The 26,162-nt window shown below is 37.7% G+C and overlaps 1 protein-coding gene across 2 annotated transcripts in view; it reads left to right on the forward strand.

The window, feature by feature from the left end:
* The window catches only part of WHSC1L1 (Wolf-Hirschhorn syndrome candidate 1-like 1), a 144,211-nt gene that overhangs the window by 91,524 nt on the left and 26,525 nt on the right, over nt 1–26,162 (forward strand). The window contains exons 8-15 of one of the 2 annotated variants that reach the window (XM_011960692.1): nt 777–877; nt 3,011–3,056; nt 5,917–6,047; nt 6,418–6,546; nt 7,188–7,314; nt 17,172–17,369; nt 17,858–18,031; nt 23,317–23,463. In XM_011960692.1, the coding sequence (XP_011816082.1) occupies nt 777–877; nt 3,011–3,056; nt 5,917–6,047; nt 6,418–6,546; nt 7,188–7,314; nt 17,172–17,369; nt 17,858–18,031; nt 23,317–23,463 (1,053 nt within the window). Of the gene's footprint in view, nt 1–776; nt 878–3,010; nt 3,057–3,923; nt 5,167–5,916; nt 6,048–6,417; nt 6,547–7,187; nt 7,315–17,171; nt 17,370–17,857; nt 18,032–23,316; nt 23,464–26,162 lie in introns of those variants that run through there. The other variant, XM_011960693.1, reaches the window with a different exon arrangement.

Genomic DNA, 26,162 nt, shown 5'->3' on the forward strand with positions numbered 1-26,162 from the left:
TCTCGATCTCCTGACCTCGTGATCTGCCCGCCTCGGCCTCCGAAAGAGCTGGGATTACAGGCGTGAGCCACCGCGCCTGGACTAAAAATCTTAATAGTTTGTTTTACAATGGTAAAACATGAAAAAGCTTGATAATTTGTTTCAACTAGTTTTCCATGACTAATTATTTCCAAAATATAACAGATCCCTTGATAGTCAAATTAATGATTAGGTTTTGGTCACATTTTTGTGCCTTTCCTGCTTTTCCTGCTTTTGTTATTAATAACAATAGCAAAACTTATATAAGTGCAACAAGCACTGTTAACCATTTTACATATAGAATTAATTAAACTCCTTTGTTAAAATGCAGAATGTGTAGCACTGATTGAATTTTGAACCAATAATTTCTAATGCCAAGTGGGTAATAAAGTTATTTTTATGCATCCTTCAGTCCCTTCATTCCCTAATTATATTTACCTAAAGATGTTTATGTGCTTTTAAAACTAAACAATGTCTCTGCTGTTTTAGTTTGACTTTTTAATTTTTAAAAAACCAATCCCCCTTTATTTGTATAATTTAGGACCCTTTGTGAATCCCAGTCTCAGCTCATCAGCCTTCACAATTTGATCTGTTAAATAATTTATATGCTCCTGAGTATTTAGCAGATTTTAATGACTTTAATTAAAATTCCAAAAGTAATAGGTAAGAAAAGCAAATAATTTGGTCGTATCTTAATTACATAGATGTCAAGGTATCCTTAAATGAGTTTTTGTTTGTGTGTTTAAATCATTTCTTAGGCTCAGTAGAAAAGAAGCAACAGAGAAGATCAATTAGAACTCGTTCTGAATCAGAGAAATCCACTGAGGTTGTGCCAAAGAAGAAGATCAAAAAGGAGCAGGTTGGCTTCCTACATGTAGAGAGTTAAAACATTGTATTTGTAAATGTTGTGGCTTACATTCCTGTCTTAAAAGAAAGAGAAACTTTCCCCACACTGAGTTTCCTTTCTGGACTATCTTACGCTTCTGTCCCGGTGGGTTCCAGTGCTCAATTTTAATACAGCCATTCCTGTGATTCTGCTTCAAGCATTTTCACAGAAAACAGGCTTCAGGAGATGGGAAGCCAGTGGTGCAAGACTCTTAAAAACTCCTTTACATTTATTTAGAAGTTTCTGTTATCAGCAAAATGATTTCATGTTTTTATGATTTTTATTTGGAACCATCATTGAGTTCCTTTTTTTTTTTTTTTTCAAATTTTGATTTTTGGTTTAAGCTGCTGGTATGTATTTTTTTTTATTTTTAAACAAATCAATTTAATTTATATTCTTATATTTAAGAAACAGATAATCATAGATGATCTGGTTTTTCTGTTAATATCGCAGATTTTTTGGAATGTTATTTTCCCAGTGGAATATTCGCCTGCTATCAGGTTGTCAGATAAATAATATTTCGGTAAAAAAAGGTGTGTATGGGGGGTTGCATTTTGACTGAAGTGTATTAAACCAGTGTAATCAATGTAGTAAGATTCATTTAAATGACCTTTTCAAAGAAAATTTTAGAAGCCATTCTTCTTTAAACTCACAATCAGATTTTTTCTTAATTTTTTTAGTGAAAGGATATCCATTCTTACAGCCTAAATACCTGCCAGTAAACAAAACAAATTCTGAATAGAATTAGTTCCAATAAGTTTTATATTTTTTAAACCATTTAATATGGAAGAATGTGAGCTTTTCTATTTAAAATATTTCCTTCATCATTTTAAACTTCCAAATTTAAAAACTAACTTTGTGGGTGCTCTGTGGTATCACCAAGCAAGTGAAACTGTTTTTCCAGAATATTTAACTAAAATTTAAATCGTATACTAATTTGTCATTCATTTATCATATTAACTTTCATATTGCATACTTAGGAAACTATATTCCAAAAAATCTTTCTAAGCTCTTGAAAATCTATAGTATTCATTTCCAAAATGAAGTTGTGATTTTGCCAGCTGGTTCCCAAATTCAATCTGAGACCAGTCAGTTTAAAACTAATAAGCAGAATGAGTACAAAAAGTGGGACAAATTGTTAATGCCACTGTGTTATAGTTAGTAGTAGAACAATACCAGTGATTGTTTAGAAGATTTTATATTTGTATTACTAATTGTATCTTATAAAAGCGTTTCTGTTGTATGTTTTTTTACCTGTTGTAAAAAAAATAAAATTTTTTTAAAAAGCTTAGAACAATCCTTAAATATTTACAAAATGTGTTTCAACATTCATATTTCACCACATCTTAAAGAAACATGAAATTCAATTTATAGCTTAAACAGGAACTCCTCCAAACAGCCTCCTTTCTCTAATTCCAATGGTTCAATCCTCAAATTACCACGTGTTTTACATATACATTGGCAGAATAACTTCTGATCTCGCTCTCCTAATGTAGGATCAAGACACTGTTCATAAGACACTCAAGAAAGTGCTTTTGCAATATCACAAACTTATTTTCTTAAGTTTGTACTAGCGGCAAAAGTATTGAGTTTCCAGCTGTATGGAGCCCTGTAGCACTCTCTACAGAGAGGGTCCTGATTCCCAGCAACTTAGCTGTGAGTGCAGGCGCGGAAGGGTCTTAAAGTGGCGTGAGTTACATTAACCTGAGTATCATAGTAAGTAAAAATTTATCCTAACGTCTTTGGGGCGGGAGGGGTTTTTAGCAACACTGGGGCCGGTTGCAGAAACAACCCCTCTCCTGCCTTCCAGACACTGAGGAAAGTATTCTTGTTCTCTTCATATACCAAGGGAATGGTGGGAAAAGTCTTTGCTAGAGAGCATGTGGCTGTGTGTTGTCACTTGATATTCAGCACAGGCAGCTAGGATTTAAACCCTCCCTGATCTTGAGACAGAGAACTTTACCCAGAAGATGGGACTGAGTTCAGATTTCAGATACATTAATCACTCATCATTACTTAGATTGATGAAAAGTTATCTTTTCCCTCTGTTAATAATTAAAAGGGAAAAAAATTCTTTGTTAATGCTGTATTTTTCTGTCCAAACAGGTTGAAACAGTTCCTCAGTCTACAGTGAAGACTGGATTACAGAAAGGTGAGTTAGTATTATAATGTTGCTTTGCATTTCCTTGATTAAAACCAGTTTTTAAGAATTACTTATTTGTACTCCATGTATTTTTGTCTGTCTCTGTAAATCATTGTTGTTGCTCTTCAGTGTGAAATTGCAGTATTCCCCGGTGTTTGTGTGTGTGTGTGACTTTTAGAGTTGATCTTATTCTGTACCTCCACGTGAAAAGTCTTACTTGTTTTGGTAAATTGGAGAACACCACGTAGACTTGATAACTGTTTCCAGCCTTTCTCCATAAGATTCTGGGGTTTCACTGGCTTATAAACTAGGGATGTGACGAATCCACTTTTTTTGGTATTCGACTGAATACCGAATAGTAGCTATTCATGTTTGTCAAACATGGACTATGACAAATCAGACAAGACAAGCTGATTGAAAAAAATCTTGCCACATTTATTTTTACAGTGCTGTAAAATCTTTTTGTAAATTAAAATGATTCATAGCATATTTATGGCCACTATTAGATGACCTTATGCGAATCTATTTGAGATATGCACAAAGTTTAAGAAAGCTTAAACTTATATCTGTATTTTCTGTGTGCAATTTGACTACAGTACAAACTCCATAGCATGATTCGTGCGTTTTTGGTGAGATCAAACTGTATTTAATACCTGTAGTTTACTCTGGGCAAATTGCATTATTTAAAAATAAAATAAAACAACAGCCTCTCTGCATTCTCGGGGAGAAGTCTGCAGCGATGGTCTCCGTGGAGATCCTCAGCAGAACTGAACAGCCTCTCGGAGGGAACACTGCTTGGCGGAGCTCCAAGAAAAGACATCGCGATCGCTGCGAGATTAGGAGGCCTGATTGCGTTGTGTTTCCACCATTCCACAGGGTCGGCGGACCGGGGAGTGCAGGGCTCTGTCAGATTCAGTGACAGCTCCGTCTCCGCAGCGATTGAGGAAACTGTGGACTGAGATTCCTGTACAATTTCATCCCAGAAACTCCAGACTTGTAGTCTCCATGCAAGATTTCTTTGTCGGCGGCTCGATAAACAGTTTCTTTGTTTTCGATTTTGATTTCGCCAATCATCATTATTGGCATTTTCCTGCCTGGTTTCTTCTTCAAGACTCTGAACAATTGCTTTTACAGTCAAATGATTTTTTTTTTTCGGTTTGAGCTGGATGGGTACAGCTTAAATCATGGGTCCAGCCTAAAAACCACCATTTAACTTACACTGATCAATTTCAACATGGACTGTTTTTGGTTTTTTGTTTTTAAATAAAGCATCATTAATGCACATCTGCAGGGTTTTGCCAAACAGCCCAAACTGTATACATTACAATCATTAAAAGTTCTTATTTTTTTTTAATATTAGTGCCGTTATCATGGAGAACAGCATGACAGCTGTCTTTGGCAGTCTGTCATTTTTCTAGCATTTTCAGAAACTCATCGGAAATGGCGGTACCTGTGTTTCCCTTCGAAAGCCTCTCAGTACAGCACTCCTGTTCCTCTGTTAAAACTCCTTGTTAATCCAGTGATCTTTTAGGCCAAGGAAATATTTTGTGGTGGTGTTCTGGGTCCATACACCAGCAATGAAGGAGATAGATTTGTGTACTTGTGTTTTTTAATCAGCATTAACATGGGCAGGCACCCTCATTTATAGATGTCAGGAAACATTCAGTGAAAAACTTGTAGAATGGGATGTGATAACGAGGTTCCAGTAATCTGAGCAGTCTAACGAGGCCCACCTCCTCCACCACAGAACGTGGCTATGTTCCAAGTGCTACTCTCGCTCAGCCTGTTGCGGATCTTCATGGCCTCAGGAGACTTGTTTCTCCATGGGCTCTTCTGGACTGCACACTTCCACCATAGCTTGCTGGGCTGATCTAGATGTCTGTTTGTTGTATGGAAATTTTGGGGGAAAAAAAATCCAAAACACAAACTGTGGGTTGAAATATTAACCGTCTCCTTGGTTCCTTGGTATTCACCGTGCCTGATCTGCACATTTCATCGTGGCTGTTTCTGTATAGCCTATACTGCATTAGCCCAAGAGATTGTTGCTTTGTAACTTTTTGCACTATTGTTTTGGCTGGATTTGTATTACACACAGTTTTAAAAAAAAAATTCCACACTATTCTCTGCCTTTTTTTTCCTATTTATTTCTTCCCGCACAAATTCCACATAGAGGCCTTCCCATCCAGCTCTACGTGATTTGGCTGCACTTGAACACTGTCCATTTACAACCCTCAGCAATGTGCCTCCTAAATGGCATGACATATGTAGATGTGCTGCAGCGCTTGTTAATGGTCACAATAAATGCCACTTCACCAAGGAAGTCACAGATGAACAATTATGAACATCCAAATTTTATTGGGGGGCAATAATCAACTGAATTGCAAAATTCAGGGGAAAATGGCACTATCCGTGTACGAATCGAATACAAATCAAAGATTTGTCACATCCCTAATAAAAACAAGATGGAGATGTCTCTGCAACCATATTTGTAAGCTACACAGTGTGTTGGGTTTTATGTCTTCCCCCTCCAAATTGAATGGTTCTTTGAATTGCTCCAAATCCATCAGCTATGCTGCAATTTTGATAGAATTGATTTTTAGGTTGGAACGTGGGCTCTGTTGACTGAAAATAGCTTTAGAGAGGAGAACTGAATTAAATGTTTTGATAGAGCGCTTGTAAATTAATCAATCACTACCAGGAAGGTCAGAAGTTCTGAAGTTTTGACTCATTACTTCAGTGTTACAAAGAGAGCTGTGCTTTTTCCACACTAGAGATGAGTTTGGGAAAAGAAAATATTCTCCCACACACAAAAAAATTAAAGCAAACCCTAAGTACTATTTTAGGATTAATTTCAGTGTGTTGTATTAAGGTGCCAGCGAGATTTCAGATTCCTGTAAACCTCTAAAGAAAAGGAGTCGCGCCTCAACTGATGTAGAAATGACTAGTTCAGCATACAGAGACACATCTGACTCCGATTCTAGAGGACTGAGTGACCTACAGGTAAATATGTGCAAAGGTCTAGACAAAGTGCTCTTTCTTGAACATAATGCTTTTGCCTTATTTATTTGGGGAAATTGAGACATTTTTAAAATACTCATAGAAAAAAATCACGTTGGTTATTTTGAGCTTCTTAATTCTTTTGCTCTCATGTTATATAACAAAACTATAGTTTGTTTGTAATTTTAACTACAGTTTTTCCCAAAACAGCAGACCTATGATATCTGTGGATTTTGGAAAGAAAGGAAGGAAAAAAGAGGTTATTGTGTCAAGATCTAATGTTTGAGCAAGTCTTACGAGGATTTTCATAGCATCTTATCTTTGAGGGAATTTTTGTTTTGTTTTTCTTAAAAATGCTATGTTTTCTATGTAGGTAGGCTTTGGAAAGCAAGTAGATAGCCCTTCAGCTACTGCAGATGCAGACGTTTCTGATGTGCAGTCCATGGATTCAAGTTTGTCGAGAAGAGGCACTGGAATGAGTAAGAAGGACACTGTATGTCAGGTAGGCAGGTAACTGGTGTTATGGCTTGAAATAATTGCTATTATATTCTGCCGGTAATAGACTTAACTCCTGTTGAAGAGGGTAATATCTTTCTAAATTATTATGATATTACTTTAAAGCTACAGATTTAAAACCTCTTTCTGGTTCTTTTTTTCCCTTTCTGAGTTGGAATACTTACCCACATGCTAATCTTTAGTGTGATATACTATTATTAATTGGAAGTAAATGGCAGATGACTGATTGAAAAAACTTTCTTAAATTCAAAACTTTAAAGTAATAACTTTCTCAGTGTATTATTACTGTTCTTGAAAAATACTGCTTTGTCCTGTGAAGAAAAGTTAAATATGCAGATCCCAAAGAAGGAATCCTAAAAGATTAAGTATGACCTTAAACTTTATACCATATTGGATCTGGAAATACTGTAATTGTCTAGTTCTCTGGTTTTCAAAATAAAGGCCAAGGACAAACAACATCAGCATCTTCTGGATATGTATTAGAAATGCACATTCTTGGGGCCCCCACCAGACCTACTGAATCACAATCTGTGGGTGAGGGACCCAGTAATTTGTGTTTAACAAGCTGCCCATGTGGTCCTGATATTTGCCAAAGTTTGAGAACCACTGCTTTTTGCCATATTACAGATTTGTGAAAGCTCTGGTGACTCTCTGATTCCTTGTGAGGGAGAGTGCTGCAAACACTTTCACCTAGAGTGCCTGGGATTGACATCACTCCCTGATAGCAAGTTCATCTGCATGGAATGTAAAACCGGTAAGATGACTTATTTTGATAGTCATGAAAAGATGAATGGGATTGTGCCAGGAATGTGCACTGGCAACGTCTCCTAGGACATCTTGTTCCCATCACTTTTATTAGCCCTCCTCCTCTCTTCTCAAAGGTATTTCAACAAATTAAGAGTTGGCTTCAAGATTTAAAAAGTTAAATTTCCTCCTACTGGTGCCTTCTAACATAAAATCTGTCAAAGTACCAAGATGAATTTGTATTTTATCTAAAGAGTTATACAAAGTATTTAATTGAGTTATTTTTCAGATGGGTTTGAGATTTTGGGGGCTCAATAAATTGGTTTAAAGTTCTTTAAGAGACTGGAATAAGTATCAGTGCATAACCACAGTGATTATATTTTTAGTGGAAATTTGGAGATACTGGAAATCATTTTTTAAACTTGGGATTCACCATTTATTTCTTATCTCACTATACATAGACTACTACCTACCAAAATAATTTGTAGAGAAATAAATATGCTAGTTTATATTTCTTCCCTCGGTAGCTATAATTCTGGTTAATATCGTGGAAAGCAAGTCGTAGTTGTTTAATCTGTAACAACATGGCAAATAAAAAATAACGAGATGAGAGGGACATGCTTCTAGGAACCATGTTGATGTGTTTTTTGTTTTGTTTTGCTTTGTTTTAGCTATGAGGAACTAAAGCCAATTGGATAGCAAGTATACATGATATGCTGACTCTTTGTTATTTTTCTACTCCTTCTTTTCCTTTTATTTTGATTCTTACAGATACTTATTTTATCTTTTCTTATTTGATTGTATGCCTCCTAAAATCTTTCAGACAAAAAGTTAGTAATTTTTTTTTAAACCGAACACTGACTTACTAAGTGTTAGGTGCTACAAGTACTAAGCATTTTCTCCTGCTATTTCATTTGATCCATGATGAGATAGGTACTATTATGATTTCCATTATACAGAAGGAGAAACTGAGGATTAGAAAGTTTAGTAGCTTCCCCAAAGTCACAAAGATAGCCCATGATGACTCTGGGATTTAAACCCAGGCAGCTGGACTCCAGATTTATATTTTCTTTCTCATGGTCTTCTACTGCCCTGGTGAATAGAATGGACATCACAAGTCATATGTCATATATCCCAATACACAGTCATTCACATACATACACACACATACAAATACACACACACATACATAAAGTAAGCTATGGAAGCTGCTTAGAACATATAGCTTAAAATTTTCCCCTTATATAATATTTTATTCATCACATTTAGACTCTGCAGTAAAACTTGTGAACAGTTTGCCAACTGGCAGCCCCTGGGTCATATTATCTGCACATCGTTTTATTTGACCTTCAGAATGCATTTTCATTTTTGAACATGGATGGAGCATGTAATCCTGGCTCCTCACATTCCCCATTATTCCTTTTTCTAAAACTCAGTCATTCAAGTCACTTATATATCCTGCCTGGCCCCTTTAAGCATTCACATATTGTGTTAGGGAGTTCCTGCATTGCTATAAAGAAATACCCGAGACTGGGTAATTTATAAAGAAAAGAGGTTTAAATGGCTCACAGTTCTGCAGGCTGTATAGGAAGGATAGTGCCAGTATCTGCTCGGCTTCTGAGAAGGCCTCAGGAAACTTACAGTCATGGCAGAAGGCAAAGTGGGAGTAGGCACTTCAAATGGCAAAAGCAGGAGCAAGAGAGAGAGTTGAGGGAGAGGGCTACACATTTTTAAATGACCAGATTTCACAAACACTCACTCACTGTCGCAAAGACAGCACCAAGCCATGTTGGATCCACCTCCATTATCCAAACACCTCCCACCAGACCTCACCTTCAGCATTGGGGATTAGATTTCAACAGAAGATTTGTGTGAGGACAAATATCCAAACTATATCAAGTATGCAATCCCTGATTTTAGATATTGATGAGAAGGACCATGTATCTCAGTATTAAAACACTCTTAGGGCTTCTCTCCTAACTCTAGAATCCAGGAGAATTCTACCAACAGAGGCTAGGTTTATTTAATATGGTACACATCTATTAGAAAATTTAAGAGGGAAATTTGCTTTAAAAACAGTTAAGTATGGGATGTCAGTGAGAAAGAAAAAAAAACTTTTATTAAAAAAAAAACAATTGGGTAGAACAAAGTCAGAGGACTCACATTTCCTCATTTGACAGTATACTACAAAGCGACAGAAGTCAAAACAGTGTGATACTGGCATAAAGACAGACATATAGACCAATGGCATAGAAAGCCCAGAAATAAGCACTGCATATATGGTCAAAAGATTTTTGATAAGGGTGTGAAGACTAGTCAGTGGAAAAAAAGACAGTCTTTCCAACAAATGATGCTGGAAGAGTTGGATATATGCCTGTAAAAGAATGAAGTTGGACCCTTACCCAACAGCATAAACAAAATTAATTCAAGATGAATCAAAGACCAAGATGTAAGAGCTAAAACTATAAAACTCTTGGAAGAAAACATAGCATAGAGGAGAAGCTTCATGACAATGGATTTGGCAGTGATTTCGTATATATGACACCAAAGGCACAGGCAGCAAAAGGAAAAACAGACAAATTGTACTTCATCAAAATTAAAACTTTTGTACACCAGAGGGTCTTATCAACATAATGTAAAGGCAACCCACAGAATGGGAGAAAATATTTGCAAATTACATATCTGATAAAGCATTAATACCCAGAATATGGCCGGGCGCGGTGGCTCAAGCCTGTAATCCCAGCACTTTGGGAGGCCGAGACGGGCGGATCACGAGGTCAGGAGATCGAGACCATCCTGGCTAACATGGTGAAACCCCGTCTCTACTAAAAAATACAAAAAACTAGCCAGGCGAGGTGGCGGGCGCCTGTAGTCCCAGCTACTCGGGAGGCTGAGGCAGGAGAATGGCGTAAACCCGGGAGGCGGAGCTTGCAGTGAGCTGAGATCCGGCCACTGCACTCCAGCCTGGGCAGCAGAGCGAGACTCCGTCTCAAAAAAAAAAAAAAAAAAAAAAATACCCAGAATATATAGAGAACGCCTTCAACTCAGCAATAAAAAACTAAACAACTCAAGTCAGGCGTGGTGGCCCATGCCTGTAATCCCAGCACTTTGGGAGGCTAAGTCGGGCAGATCACCTGAGGTCAAGAGTTCAAGACGAACTTGACCAACATGGAGAAACCCCATCTCTACTAAAAATACAAAATTAGCCTGGCATGCTGGTGCATGCCTATAATCCTAGCTACTCAGGAGGCTGAGGCAGGAGAATCGCTTGAACCTGGGATGCAGAGGTTGCAGTGAGCTGAGATCATTCCCTTGAACTCCAGCCTGGGCAACAAGAGCAAAACTCCGTCTCAAAAAAAAAAAACAAAAACAAAACTAAACAACTGAATTCAAAATTGGGCAAAGATCTTGAGCAGGTAGTTCTCCAAAGAAGATATGCAGATGGCCAATATACACATGAAAATATGCTCAATATAATGAGTAATCAGGGGTCCAGGCGCAATGGCTCATGCCTGTAATCCTAGCACATTGGGAAGCCAAAGCAGGTGGATCACTTTGAGCTCAGGAGTTTGAGACCAGCCTGGGCAACATGGTGAAACCCTGTCTCTATTAGAAAAAAAAAAAAAAGAGTAATCAGGGAAATACAAAGCCACAATGAGATGCCACTTGATACCCATTAGAATGACTAGTATCAAAAAAAAAGAAAACAACATGTTGGCTTAACTATGGAGAAATTGGAACCCTTGTGCATTGTTGGTGGGAATATAAAATGGCATAGTGGCTGTTGAAAACCCGATGACGGTTTCTTAAAAAATTAAACAGAGTAACAAATGATCAAGCAATTTCACTCTGGGTATTTACCCAAAAGAACTGAAAGAAGGGGCCAGGCATAGTGTCTCACGCCTGTAATCCAAGGATTTTGGGAGGCCAAGACGAGCAGATTGTTTGAGTCCAGGAGTTCTAGACCAGCCTGGGCAACATGGTAAAACCCCATCTCTACCAAAAATACAAAAGAAAAATTAGCCTAGCACATGTCCATAGTCCCAAATACTCAGGAGGTTGAGGTGAGAGAATCACCTGAGCCCAGGAAGTCAAGACTGCAGTGAACTGTAATTACATCACTCCACCACTCCAGCCTGGGCAACCAGAGTGAGACTCTCTCTCTCAAAAAAAAAAAAAAAAAAAGGACTCCAACAGATAATTGTACTTTCATATTCTTAGCAACATTATTCACAGTAGTCAAAAGGTAGAAACAATCCAAATGTCCATTGATGGATGAATAAACAAAATGTAATATGTACCTACAATGGAATATTATTCAGCCTTAAAAATAAATTCTGATCCATGCCATAACATGGATGAATCTTGAGGACTTTATGCTGAGTGAAATAAGCCAGGTATAAAAGGCCAACAAATATTGTATGATTCCATTTATATGAATTACTTGGAATAGTCAAATTCTTAGAACAGTAGTCACCAGGGTTGTGGGGGAGGGTGAGATGAGGAGTTCTTTTAATGGGTACCGAGTTTCAGTATGGGATGATGAAAATGTTCTGGAGACAGTGCTAACAATGTGAATGTACTTAATGCTACTGAACCATACACTTAAAAATGGTTAAAGTGTTACATTTTATGTTATATACATTTTACCACAATTATTTTTAAAAAATTAAGTGCTTTTAATTTACCTATGACATGAAAATTAGTTTGGTACCTATTTGGTACACTTCTAACATATTAGAAGTGAGAACTCTGATTCTTCAAACCATTGTTTAAGGTCATTTAGGCAGTTTTCATTTGTTTACAAAAGATAAACACTTGACATGTAAGGAGTATTGCAGGTACCTACCTAATATGTTCTTATACTAACACTTTCTATTATTTAAGACAAATGTGATTTCTAGAAAGAAAGCATTTTTATTTGCCCTTTTGAATAAAATGTACAATAGAATAAGGCTCCAAAAAGAGTTCCGTAATAGGTAGTTTTACTTGTTCTTTTTTTTCCCCACTTCCCCCATGGTCTTTGACTCTGGACTGATGGACTGACTTCTTTTTTTTTTGTTCCCGTTGCCCAGGCTGAAGTGCATTGGTGCAGTCTCAGTTCCCTGCAGCCTCGACCTCCCAGGCTCAGGTGATCTTCCCACCCCAGCCTCCCGATTAGCTACGGGGACTACAGGGACACACCACCATGCCCAGCTAGCTTTTTAATTAATTAATTATTTGTTTATTTTTGAGACAGATTTTCGCTCTGTCGCCCTGGCTGGAGTGCAGTGGCGCAATCTCAGCTCACTGCAACCTCCACCTCCCAGGTTCAAGTGATTCTTGTGCCTCAGCCTCCCGAGTAGCTGGGCTTACAGGCACACACCACCACATCCGACTAATTTTTGTGTTTTTAGTACAGCCAGGGTTTCGCCATTTTGGCCAGGCTAGCCTCGAACTCCTGACCTCAAGTGATACACCTGCCTTGGCCTCCTAAAGTGCTGGGATTAGAGGTGTTAGCCACTGTGCCCAGCCTCCAGCTAGTTTTTTGTACGTTTTTTTGTTTTTTGTTTTTTAGGTAGAGAGTTTTTACCATCTTTACCAGGCTGGTCTTGAACTCCCAGACTCAAGCAATGCACCCACTTGGCCTCCCAAAGTGCTGGGATTACAGGCGTGAGTCGCTGTGCCTCACTACTCACTGACTTATTCTTAATGAAGGCCATTTCCTAGTGAAAAGTAAGAGTATGGAAAGCACTCACATGTTAGAGCTCTAACCTAAGTCTTAAAGGAGTTTGATAGTTCAGCTCTCTCTGTTAGCATAACGCTTGCACTAGTTTTAACTATTTTCATTTATATTAGGCTTATTTTGATCATTACATAAATGAAGTCTTATTTTATATTTTCTTGAGACAGGTTCTTGTTCTGTCGCCCAGGCTGGAGTGCAGTGGCGTGATCATAGCTCACTGCAGCCTCGACCTACCGGGCTCAATCCTCCCACCTCAGCCTCCTGAGTAGGTAGAACCACAGGCACATACCACCATGCCTGGCTAATTTTTTTAATTTTTTTTTAGAGATGGGGTCTTACTGTGTTGCCCAGGCTGGTCTTGAACTCCTGGGCTCAAGTGATCCTCCCACCTTGGCCTCCCAAAGCACTGGGATTACAGGCATGAGCCACTGTGACCATCTGAAGTCCTATTTTATTTTTACAGAAAGTAGTTTATGCATTAAGCAAATGTGTGAAGTCAAACTTCCTACCTTTCAAATATATTTTTTTAATTTTTAAAACTTTTAAAAGTTATTTTAAAAATGTAATTACCTTCATATCTATATACATGGTAAAATGTACTTTATTGGCCTTAACCATGTGGTGAAAAAATGTACTTTGAAATTACATAGGCCGGGCGCAGTGGCTCAAGCCTATAATCCCAGCACTTTGGGAGGCCAAGACGGGCGGATCACAAGGTCAGAAGATTGAGACTATCCTGGCTAACATGGTGAAACCCCGTCTCTACTAAAAAATACAAAAAACTAGCCTGGCGAGGTGGCGGGCGCCTGTAGTCCCAGCTACTCAGGAGGCTGAGGCAGGAGAATGACGTGAACCCGGGAGGCGGAGCTTGCAGTGAGCTGAGATCCAGCCACTGCACTCCAGCCCAGGCGACAGAGTAAGACTCTGTCTCAAAAAAAAAAAAAAAAAGAAAAAAAAAAAGAAATTACATATATACAATGGGACCAAAACCAAAACCCCACGTTACTGTACTTTATTTCTGCAAGACAATTTAAAAAGTGAACATCACAGTTTTAACTACTCATTTTAAAGAACTTTTATAATTCAGCCAATTTGTAAAGATTAGGTACTTCCAGAATCAAAGAACAATAATGCAGTTCACCTAACTTTCTGTAAAAAAACAAAACTATTCCTTATATTTTTTCCTTCAGATTTTGAATAGGCATTATAAGAAAAGTGGACAAAAGACTTGAACATTTTCAAAAGATGATATCCAGATGACCAATAAACATTTGACAAGTTTGTTGTTATAATTTGCAGTTCTTTGCTTAAAGTTAAACATTTCTTTCTGTATATTTATTGACTTCTTGTGAATTATCTGTGTATGTGTCTTATCCATTTATGTTTTGTGGTGTTAAAAGTGTTCTTATCATTTGTTAATATTTTAAATTTATTTCTAATTACACAAGTAAAACATAACCACATTGTTTTGAAAATATTATAATTACTGTTCTTACTGATGTCACCCTTGATCATCAGTCTTAATCCTAGGCCTTTACTTAGTTCCAGTCCCGACAACCATTGTCAGTTTGATGTGTAGCCCTATAAACCTTTGTGTGTGTCTGTGTGTGTGTTGTAGTATAAATGTATCATACCATTGTTCTGCCGGAGCTCTTTTTATGTCAATACAGATGCATTCTATTTAATTGCTGCATAGTGCCCTAGTATACATATAATCATAGTTTATTTAACTCTTCCCCTGTTGAAGGACACTTGAGTTACTTTCACTTGTTTGCAATTACAAACAATGTTTCAGGCAACATCCTTTAACATTTACTCTCACTCTTCCCCAATGTAGTTATTGAGAAATTGAATTTCTAGGCAGAAAGTGAATGTACTTTCACTTTAATGACTATTGCCCAGTTGCCTTCTAAGGTAGCTCCTTCCAACTTAAACTCCTACCAGCCCCCTACACCCTTATCAAATAATTGATATTATTACTGTAGTCCCAGTTTCTCTGGATTCTGGGGCATAAGAATCACTTGAACCCAGGCGGCGAAGGTTGCAGTGAGCCAAGATCACATGACTGTACTCCAGCCTGGGCGACAGAGCAAGACTCTGTCTCAAATAAAATAATAGGTATTATCAAACTCTTTTAAGTTTTTTTCTGTTTGTTTGTTTTGTTTATTTTGAGATGGAGTCTCGCTCTGTTGCCCAGACTGGAGTGCAGTGGCACGATCTTGGCTCACTGCAAGTTCTGCCTCCCAGGTTCATGCCATTCTCCTGCCTCAGCCTCCCGAGTAGCTGGGACTACAAGTGCCTGCCACCACGCCCGGCTAATTTTTTTGTATTTTTAGTAGAGACAGGGTTTCACCATGTTAGCCAAGATGGTCTTGATCTCCTGATCTTGTAATCTACCCGTGTTGGTCTCCCAAAGTTTTGGGATTACAGGCGTGAGCCACCGCGCCTGGCCATTTTTTTTCTATTTTATAACTGGTTTCAGTTATCATTTATCTGATTACTAGTGAAGATGAACATATTTTAATTTTCTTTTGGCTATTTGTCTTTCTGTGAATTGCCTGTTTACATCCTTTGCCCACTTTTACATTAGGCTGCTTTGGTTTTTTTCTATATTGATTTGTAGTTTGTAAGTCTTATTCCATTATCTTTGCTTATATATGTTGTGTGCATTTTCTCCATATGTAAACTGTTTATACGACAAAACATAATCTTTTGTCATTTTTGTTGCATGTTTCCCTATATCTGTTTGTCTTTTACTTGTTTCTTCTTTTTTTCCTGTTTAGTTTTTTCATATTTGGCATTATTTTCTTCCTTGAATGTCTGACGTATTCACCAGTGGAGCCATCTGGGCCTAAAATTTTTTTTGTTGAAAGATTTCCAATTATAGTTTCAGTTTATTTTAATAGTTTACAGAACTATTCATATGTCCTGTTTGTTTTTGTGCCAGTGTTGGTAAGTTCTTTTTTTCTAGGAATCTGTCCATTCATCTAAATTTTCAAATTTATTAGCAAAAATATAGTGATATCCTTTTACTATCTTTTTAATGTTTGTAGTATTTGTAGTGATGTTCCATTTTTCATTTCTGATATTAATATGAGGACCTTTCTCCTTTTTTTATTATTCTTACCAGAGGTAATCAATTTTATTATTCTTTTTTTTTTGAGATGGAGTCTTGCTGTGTCGCCCAGGCTGGAGTGCAGTGGCCGGATCTCAGCTCACTGCAAGCTCCGCCTCCCGGGTTTACGCCATTCTCCCGCCTCAGCCTCTCGAGTACCTGGGACTACAGGCGCCCGCCACCTCACCTGGCTAGTTTTTTGTATTTTTTAGTAGAGATGGGGTTTCATCGTGTTAGCCAGGATGGTCTTGATCTCCTGACCTCGTGATCTGCCCGTCTCGGCCTCCCAAAGTGCTGGGATTACAGGCTTCAGCCAGCGCGCCCTGCCAATTTTATTATTCTTTTTCAAAGAACTAGGTTTTGTTAATTCTCCCTAGCGAATGTTGATTTCACTTCATTCTTGACGAATATTTTTACTGGGTATAGAATTCTGGTTTGGTAATTATTTTCTTTCAGCCCTTTGAAGATAGCATTCTATTGCTTTTTGGCTTCCATTTTTCTCTTTCAGTCAGCTCTGTTTGAAAGTAATTGTCTTTTTTTGTGGATAATATGAATATTTTCTTTGTCCTTGATTTTCTGTAGTTCGAATAAGATATGTCTAGCTGTAATTTTCTTTTTTATTAGGATTGTGTGTTTTCATTTTATGTATATTTTGTACATAGAAATAATCAGTGATTATCTGATGGAATCTGTCTTTCCTTTGGTAATTTATTTATTCTATGTGGGGAAGACTTTGCTGCTGTCTGCTACCAGATGTTAAACTCTGTTCTGGCTTTTCTGTGGAATCAGTTTTGGAGATCTAAATTGTTTTTAGTATTCTGTCTCCAAATTGATAATCAAATATTCTAGCAAAATTTAAAACATAATTTGAATTTAGCATTTACTTTAAGTGCTTTTTTGTGCATTAAATTCTTAAATATAATATTAGAGTCTGTTTTAGGAGTAGCTGTTTGATGTCTATAGCTGCTTCTACTTGAATATGCTTTAGTCAATTTTATTTAATTTGTATTCCTCACCAATTTTACAGGGCAGCACCCATGTTTCTCGTGTAAAGTGTCTGGTAAAGATGTGAAGCGTTGTTCTGTTGCTGCTTGTGGGAAATTTTATCATGAAGCCTGTGTCCGCAAATTCCCCACTGCCATCTTTGAATCAAAAGGATTCCGCTGTCCTCAGCACTGCTGCTCTGCCTGCTCTATGGAGAAAGATATCCACAAAGCAAGTAAAGGTAAAACAGCTGAAGAAGGAGACAAAGATTTTTGTTTTAAGTGCAGTGGAAATAACATTATCAAGTATATATTACAAACAACATAGGGCATTCTCCTTCTGTGTATCTCTCGCTTTAACAGTTCAGCCACAGTACATACACAGTACATGTTAAGTAGAGATTACATTCTAAATTCAGACCATGAGAAGAAAATTCCATGTGTTCAAAATACCCTTGAGAGTCCTTCAGGTAGGTGCCATATTGGATACCACCATCTCTGCAGCATTGGAACAAATAATTTTTTCTGTGGACGATCTCTAAGTGACTATTAGGCTTACATTTAGGGGCCGTATAGCATAGGATGACAGAGCCAGACTAGGGAAGAAAAAATGCTTTATATCTACTGTAACTAGCATCTCATGGGGACCCAAAAAAGCCCAACTCCAAAAACTTCTTTTTATGTCCCGCGGATGCCTTATTAGATTCCTTTTTGACTTGTCTTTAAACAGGCCGCATGATGAGATGTTTGAGATGTCCAATTGCCTATCATTCTGGAGATGCTTGCATTGCGGCCGGAAGCATGTTAGTATCCTCCTACATTCTCATCTGTAGTAATCATTCCAAACGGAGCAGTAATTCTTCTTCTGCTGTAAATGTAGGCTTTTGTTTCGTTTGTGCCAGAGGTGAGTGTCTAACTTTTCTCTTCATTTATTTTTGAGATCATTGGCATATTTCTTCATTAACATAGAGTGTCAGCATTGGGAATGAACTCAGGCCATCTAGTAGAATCTTCTACCCAGTGCAGAATTCCACTGTAATATATCCCTGAGAGAGATGAACATTCCAGTAACTTTTATAATGCTAGATGTCCGAAGTGTTAGAATATTAATTCTTCCATAAGTTAAGCTAAAATCTGCATTTCTAAAAATAACAGAATTATAGTCAAGTTCTTAGTTTTTCTGTTTGGAGCGTTAAAAGATTAATCTTTTCCCTTCTGCAAACAACTCTTCTATTCAAAGCAGATCCTTCCCATGTCCCAGAACTTTCAACTGATTGAGATTTCACTTGGAAGGCAAGACTAGCACATCTATTTTTCAGTTGTTTATGTTGTATTTTATCATAATGTTTTGATCTGGCATTGAAGAGGGCCTGATGGGACACAGCCAAGGCAGCATATGTGGTGGTGTTAGTTCAGAGCCAGCCATGTGGGCTTTCTTAAAGCCAGCTGTTGATGTTTAAGTATGCCAAGAGATTGATCAACTAAAAACAATACTGTAGCCCTACAGGGGTCAGTGAACCTGGGTTCGTGATAAATATAAAATGAAACTTCTTTAGTTGAATGTTATACAGAATATCTGGCTTTATCTCAGCCATGTTATAATAAAACTTTTTTGGTACTTAGTAAGCATTATAAAAACCAACTAATATCCCTAAATATTGCTTTTGTTTTCTTTTTAAGTGCAAAGTTTTCTGACCTTCCCTCTGTCTAAACTATTCTCAAGGCCTCTAAGGCCCATCATGCTTGTTAGATTCTATTTAGACCATACTGAAGATGAAAGTAGTTTTTGTTTGGTTGGTTGGTTTTGCTTTAGGAGACAGTTATTTTAATTTGGTGAAAGTACTATAACAACTTTTTAAAATAGAATTTAGGTAGTATGATAGATCTTAGGTGGTTTTGCTTTTGTATCTCATTATGGAAACATTACTTGGAGGTAGGCCGTAAAAGATTAAATAAATTGTAGTCCTTTGTGGAGTAGCTAGCGGGGTCTGTAGTAGACACTACTTTCTGTTTGCCTGCTTTATAAGCATATGTGACTGTCTGCCTTTGGAGCAGGAAGTACTGTGTCTTTCTTAACTACAGCAGTGTCAAAGGTATCCTGCTCTGAAACCTGGCTGGTATCATGGAGGAGTAGGTCTGAAATGTTTCCTGCCATATGGTAACAGGTGGGCAAATAATAAATAAAAAGGTGTCACTCACTGCCTTTCCTATCTCTGCATTCCTAAGAAAGTGATGATTAGAAAAAATCATTGTATTATCAGTTGAATGTTTAGCTTTAGAGTCTTTTAAACAGATGAGTGGCAGTGATAACATGAAGTCTCTTACTGCTTTGCAAACTCTGTGCTACCATTGCTAGGCACTGACATTTCCTGTCAGTGTATAAGCATGTATAATTTAGCCTGCATTTTAATATCAAGTTTATAACTATTATGTTGGCTTATGTTGGGGCACATTCTGAATCAAATGCCATCAGTAGATTAATCAATATTCTCTTTTGCTCTACTTCATTCAATAATTGGGATACCTTTAAAATAGGTATTTTCAGGCTGGGCACAGTAGTTCACGCCTGTAATCCCAACACTTGGGAGGCTGAGGCAGGAGGATTGCTTAAGGCCAGGAGTTCAGGACCAGTCCGGGCAACATAACAAGACCCCATCTCTACAAAAAATAAAGGAATTAGCCAAGCATGGTGGTGTGTGCCTGTGGTCCCAGCTCCTCAGAGGCTGAGGAGGGAGGATCACTTGAACCCAGGAGTTCAAGACTGCAGTGAATTGTGAAACAAAATACAGTATTTTCAATTTAGGACACCTAGAAAATTGTACGCTTATAGAAACTCTAGCCATTTTGTTAAATTTAACTTACATAACTTGATTAAAATTCTGAGAATAATGTCAGTGAAGGGAAAACCCATATTTAACAACAGAATCAGTATTTACATCTTAATAATTTGACAGTAATTCTGGAATATTTACTGAATTTAAATGCCTATTTAAGCAAAATTATTTAATTCCCACATATTTTAACTGTGAGACTTTGTATGGGGTAAACATAACCTTCATTTTATTTTTTAGCATTTGACGAAGACTTACTCTAAATAGATCAGATGTTGGGAAGGCTTAAATCAAAAGCCTTTCACAAGTAAATAATATGTGTTCTTTTATAAATATTTATAAAGGTCACCTTTTTAAAGGAGACATAACTGTAGTAAATCCACACACAGAAAGGAGCACTTTAGTCATTTATGTTTGGGTATTAGAAAACTTAACTTGTTTTGCTTGTTTCTTGCCTCATACAGAATTTTTCCCTTCACATAGATTTTCTCTTAGTTCTTGATTATTGGGTGTTTAGAATCATTAAGCTATTTCTTTTTTTTTTTTTGAGACGGAGTCTCGCTCTGTCACCCCGGCTGGAGTGCAGTGGCCGGATCTCAGCTCACTACAAGCTCCGCCTCCCGGGTTCACGCCATTCTCCTGCCTCAGCCTCCCAAGTGGCTGGGATTACAGGCGCCCGCCACCTCACCCGGCTAGTTTTTTTTTTTTGTATTTTTTAGTAGAGACGGGGTTTCACCGTGTTTGCCAGGATGGTCTCGATCTCCTGACCTCGTGATCCGCCCGTCTCGGCCTCCCAAAGTGCTGGGATTACAGGCTTGAGCCACCGCGCCTGGCCATTAAGCTATTTCTTAAGGACTACAATGTCTGTCAATATTTTTCGAAATGTTTCAGGGTTTGAGGAACATCACTCCTCTTCCACATGCCACCTAATCATGGAGTCACAAGAAGCGTGCAGACATTTTTCAGTATAGTGCTTATTCTTTAGCATCTCCTTTCATCTTAGAGGGCTGGGTAAATTGAGTTACTTAGCATTCTATGCCTTTCTTTGTAATGGTACTTTTAAATGAGTAATGTAGGCTGGAGTTTTCTTCTCATTTTAACAGTAAATAATAGCAATTTATTTTGCATATGTAAGTCAAACTTTACTAAACACTATCTGAATGAATTGCCACAGTTTCCCTAAGAAGTTATCTCTCCATGGTATACAGGTGAGAACACTGAAACCTAGATTAAATAATTCACCTAATGTTATACAAGTTAAATGGAAGGACCAGCATTTGTACTTGATCCTTCTTATTTCAAAGCCCATATTCTTTTACACTACACCATCTCCCTCTATTAAATGTATGAAATGTATGAAGTTCATTTCAACATTATATAACTTTTTTTTTTTGAGACGGAGTTTTGCTCTTTTTGTCCAAGCAAAAAGATCTCAGCTCACTGCAACCTCTGCCTTCTGGGTTCAAGCAATTCTCCTGCCTCAGCCTCCCAAGTAGCTGGGATTACAGGCATGCACCACCACACCTGGCTAATTCTTTTGCATTTGTAGTAGAGACTGGGTTTTTCCATGTTGGTCAGGCTGGTCTTGAACTCCCGACCTCAGGTGATCTGCCTGTCTTGGCCTCCCAAAGTGCTGGGATTACAGGCGTGAGCCACCGTGCCCGGCCTATATAACTTTTATTAGAAGATTCTGGCTGAGCACCATGGCTCATGCTTGTAATTCCAGCATTTTGCGAGGCAGAGGTGGGAGGATTGCTTGAGCCCAGGAATTCAAGATCAGCCTGGGCAACATAGCAAGACCTTGTCTCTACAAAAAAATCAAAAACGTAGCCAGGCATGGTGACAAACGCCTGTAGTCCTAGCTACTTGGGAGGTTGAGGTGGTAGGATCACTTGAGCCCAGGAGGTGGAGGCTGCAGTGAGCTGTGATCGTGCCACTGGACTCCAGACTGGGTGACAGCGCGAGACCCTGTCTCAAAAAAACAAAACAAAAAGAAGAAGACTGTCATATTGTTAGTAATTTCAAGTTCCATTCTGTTATTTAGGCCAGAGATATTTCTTGGATTCGTCTCAGTGTAGAGTATGAAGATAATGCCCACAGAGAAAAGTAAATGGTAATTTCCCTCCCCTTCAAAATGATCTCTAAATAAAACTGCTGCCATAATTTGTATTGTAAAATCCTACATCATTATACATTCATGCAGTAGCCAAGATAGAGGATAGAGAAATGTCCCCTGGTCTCACAGTTGCCTAGGTTTAGGAGTGGCTTGTAGCTACATCATGAATTAACTGGGGAGGGGAAAGAAGAGGGAATCACAGGTAGCTTTAGTGTTTTCCTCCAAGTAGCACAGCTATAATTGGTAGATCAAAAGGATTGATTTTATTAACCCTTTATATCATCTCAGGGAAAATATGAAAATGTTTGCATTACCTCAGTAAAGTTCAGGAAATTATGGCTCCTTTAAAATCATGTACCAGACCTGGCACAGTGGCTCATGCCTGTAATCCCAACATTTTGGAAGGCCAAGATGGGAGGATTACTTAAGGCCAGAAGTTAGAGACCAGCCTGGGCACAGAAGCTATTATAGACCCCATCTCTACAAAAAATTTAAAAATTATCCTGGTGTGGTGGCATGTACTTATCTGTAGTCCCAGCTACTCGGGAGGCTGAGGCCAGAGGATTGCTAGAGCCCAGAAATTCAAAGGTGCAATGAGCCATGATCACACCACTACCCTCCAGCCTGGGTGACAGAGCAAGACTCTGTCTCAAAAAACAATAAAATATAACATAAAGTGAAATAAAACATGTACCATATTGATAGAGAAGAGTTTCACTATCTGGCAGAGAAAGTTAGGATTTCTTTGAGTGTTTCTGAAGGTATGAATAGAAAAAAGGAGAGACTTCCATTCTACCTTAAAGTGCTACTTGTTATATTGAAGGTAGATCAGGGTCTACTTATGTAAATGATTCTTGTTTCAATCTCATTACATGATATATAATATCCTTTTGTTCTTTGGGTTGTCGTCATTGTACATCCAAATATGAAGCAGTGTAGCTTTGTTTTCCCTAAGGGGTTTTCTGTATGATGTCAAGTGTTTATATCTTCAAATTATTTGAAGTTTTCTTCTGCAGAATACAGGTTTCTATAATATATAGGGATAAGGAATTGAGTAGTTCAGACTCCCTTTGAAAACTGCAGAAAACCTTTCTGTCAGATCTTTCTTTTTTCTTCATATTCTCATTTTCACCCTCCCCACCCCAACTTTGAAGCATACATAATAGGTGTTGGTTTATTTTTTCCTCATGGAATCATGGGTAGTTTCATTGCAGCTCATCTCTTTCTGTTTGTTTCGTATAGGGCTGATAGTTCAGGACCATTCAGACCCCATGTTCAGTTCATATGCCTATAAGTCCCACTACCTACTGAATGAATCAAATCGTGCTGAGTTGATGAAATTACCTATGATTCCTTCTTCGTCAGCTTCCAAAAAGAAATGTGAGAAAGGTAATAATCAAAATAGTTTCTCTTGCTTCTATTTTTGCATTTCCTATTTTTTTCTCTTTCAATGTAGGGGGGAAATGTATGCCTGTCAAGCACCATCTGTTGCTTTTGGTAAATTCTGCCTTGGTGGTTGTGATTGTGTCTTCATATGGCTGCACAATTATTAAAAAGGGCTTAAAATAATTCCGTTATTGCAAATTTTTACTTATTCTTCCCTTGAATAAATTTTCACACATTCCATATTTACAAGTTATTAAAATAGAAAGACTAGGATTTTGGTCAGTATAAGTATAGAATAATATTCTAAATGTTCTTTCTCTTTTTCCTGGTGTGAAACTATCATTCAAGTTGGAATAGAAAAGATAGGGTATAATTTGTTACTAACTTTCAACTAATAACAAGGTAGGTTATTAAAAGAGGGAAACTAAGATACTGATACTTAAAAGTTTGCTTTTAGAGTATGTTCTGTCATTGTGCTTCTTAAATGTTCGGTTAAGATGCTATGAAAAGTAGTTGCCCTTCCCTTAGGAGACATTGGTAGGAAGCTGGTGGGGGAGAATACCCCTAATCCTGGATGCTGGAAGGCAGCCCAGCTGAATTGCTGATGGATAATTATCCACACAGTACCAAGAGCTAAATGGATATTTCTATTCTCCCAGTTAATTTAACCTATGGAAGAAAACTTTTTTTTGTGTTTAGTTTTCCACATCCTACCTGTTATAAAAATGACTTAACAATGATGTATTATTTGGGGAATTATTATCCCATAGGGAAAAACAAATGAGCTTGAAAGATGAGGGCCTTTTCCTGTGTACATTCCCATTATGATCTGGGGCCAAGTTCAGAATCTTTATTTATTTATTTATTTATTTATTTTTTTTTTTGAGGCGGAGTCTCGCTCTGTCGCCCGGACTGGAGTGCAGTGGCCGGATCTCAGCTCACTGCAAGCTCCGCCTCCTGGGTTTACGCCATTCTCCTGCCTCAGCCTCCCGAGTAGCTGGGACTACAGGCGCCCACCACCTCGCCCGGCTAGTTTTGGTATTTTTAGTAGAGACGGGGTTTCACCGTGTTAGCCAGGATGGTCTCGATCTCCCGACCTCGTGATCCTCCCGTCTCGGCCTCCCAAAGTGCTGGGATTACAGGCTTGAGCCACCGTGCCCGGCCTTCAGAATCTTTAAAGAAAATTTCATTCATAACTAATATACCATATATATATATAATATATATAAAAACACACACGCACACTAGGTGTATTTGAAATGGGCTTTAAAAAAATTCTTTGTGTTGCCTGTTTGATGTATCTTTGCTTTTTGTCAGACATCTGAAGTGGCAACTCATGACTAAAAGACAGTGCGACTAAGCAAGTCGATTGGAACATATTAGAAGTATTGGAGAGAGTACTGGCTTTTTTGTCTGTTTTCCCCAGTCAGATTATATCACCTTATTGATAATACTGCCTGCTTTCAAAACAAAAAATACACATAGGTTTGACTTACTCCATAATTATTCTGCCTGAGACATTTTAGGAAATGCTTTATATTCCTGCTGGTACCTATATAAAATTAGATTAATTCAATTGTTGCTTACTTTGTTTTCAGTACTCAGTATTAACTTTGACATGAATTGAAATTATTTTGAGCCCTCTGTTTGCTTAACTTGAACCATATCTCACTTCTCTTGTATCCCAGTTTTCTTGCATAGCACCAAGGTGGACCATTCATATTTTTTTTATTTCCCTTGTGTATTTTAAGCATCTTTATCATGACAATTTTCTCTGGTGATTCTGGCTCTGTATTTCCTCTGAAATAAGACTTAAAATTAAGAACTATTCCATAATGTTAAAAATGACCAGCCTGACTTTTCTACATCAGTGCTAATAATCACATGTCCTCTAAAGCTGTTTGCAGACTTTTCTCCCTACTGGTCATTCCTTTCTGACGGAAAAAAAATGAATAATCTCATTTTACTCTAAATTTGTAGATTTAAATTTATAGATGAATTCCCTACTTAAGTTTAGAGCACTTGGGCATCTGATCTCTAGGTTGGTAAATTGAACCAATTAATCCATATTGAGATGTAGTCCCAGAAAAAAAATCTTGATGGTTGAAGTAAAAGCTTTTAAGCAGAGGAAATATAGTAATTTAATTCATCATGGGTTGTATATGGATTTTCTTTTTGTTTTTATGTTAATCAGAAGTTTGAAAATCTATAGGAAGACAAGATTTTCTGGAAAATTGGTAGCAAGCCCTCAGAAGGTTGGAGCATGTGATTTGATAAAGTTGCATAGAGGGCTCTTACCCTTTTGCTTATGAGACTTTAAATCTTGGTACACTCATGGGTTATAGACCTGATTTTCCAATGAAAAGATCAGTTTCTTTTTCAAAAAATATTTGTCTTTATTATATTTCATCTTCAGTGGTTAACAACATTCTCTGTCACGTATTGAAATACATATTAGAAATACCTATTTCCTCCCAGAATTTCATATTTCTTAGCATTTACAACTATTTTGTTTGCCACACCTATTTTGGTCTCAATCCAGAGAGTATTTTGTGTATCTAAAAGGAAAGCATTTTGACAGGGAACTTGGAGTGAGCCCCTTGCATATGGTACTTCATTCGATACTGATAACTACTTAATTTTATGCTATAAAGCAGTGGTTCTCAATATGAAGTCAGAAGAGATGTAAACAAAATTTTGGA

This window comes from Colobus angolensis, unplaced genomic scaffold (assembly GCF_000951035.1).
Source record: "Colobus angolensis palliatus isolate OR3802 unplaced genomic scaffold, Cang.pa_1.0 Scaffold52, whole genome shotgun sequence".
NCBI lineage: Eukaryota > Metazoa > Chordata > Mammalia > Primates > Cercopithecidae > Colobus > Colobus angolensis.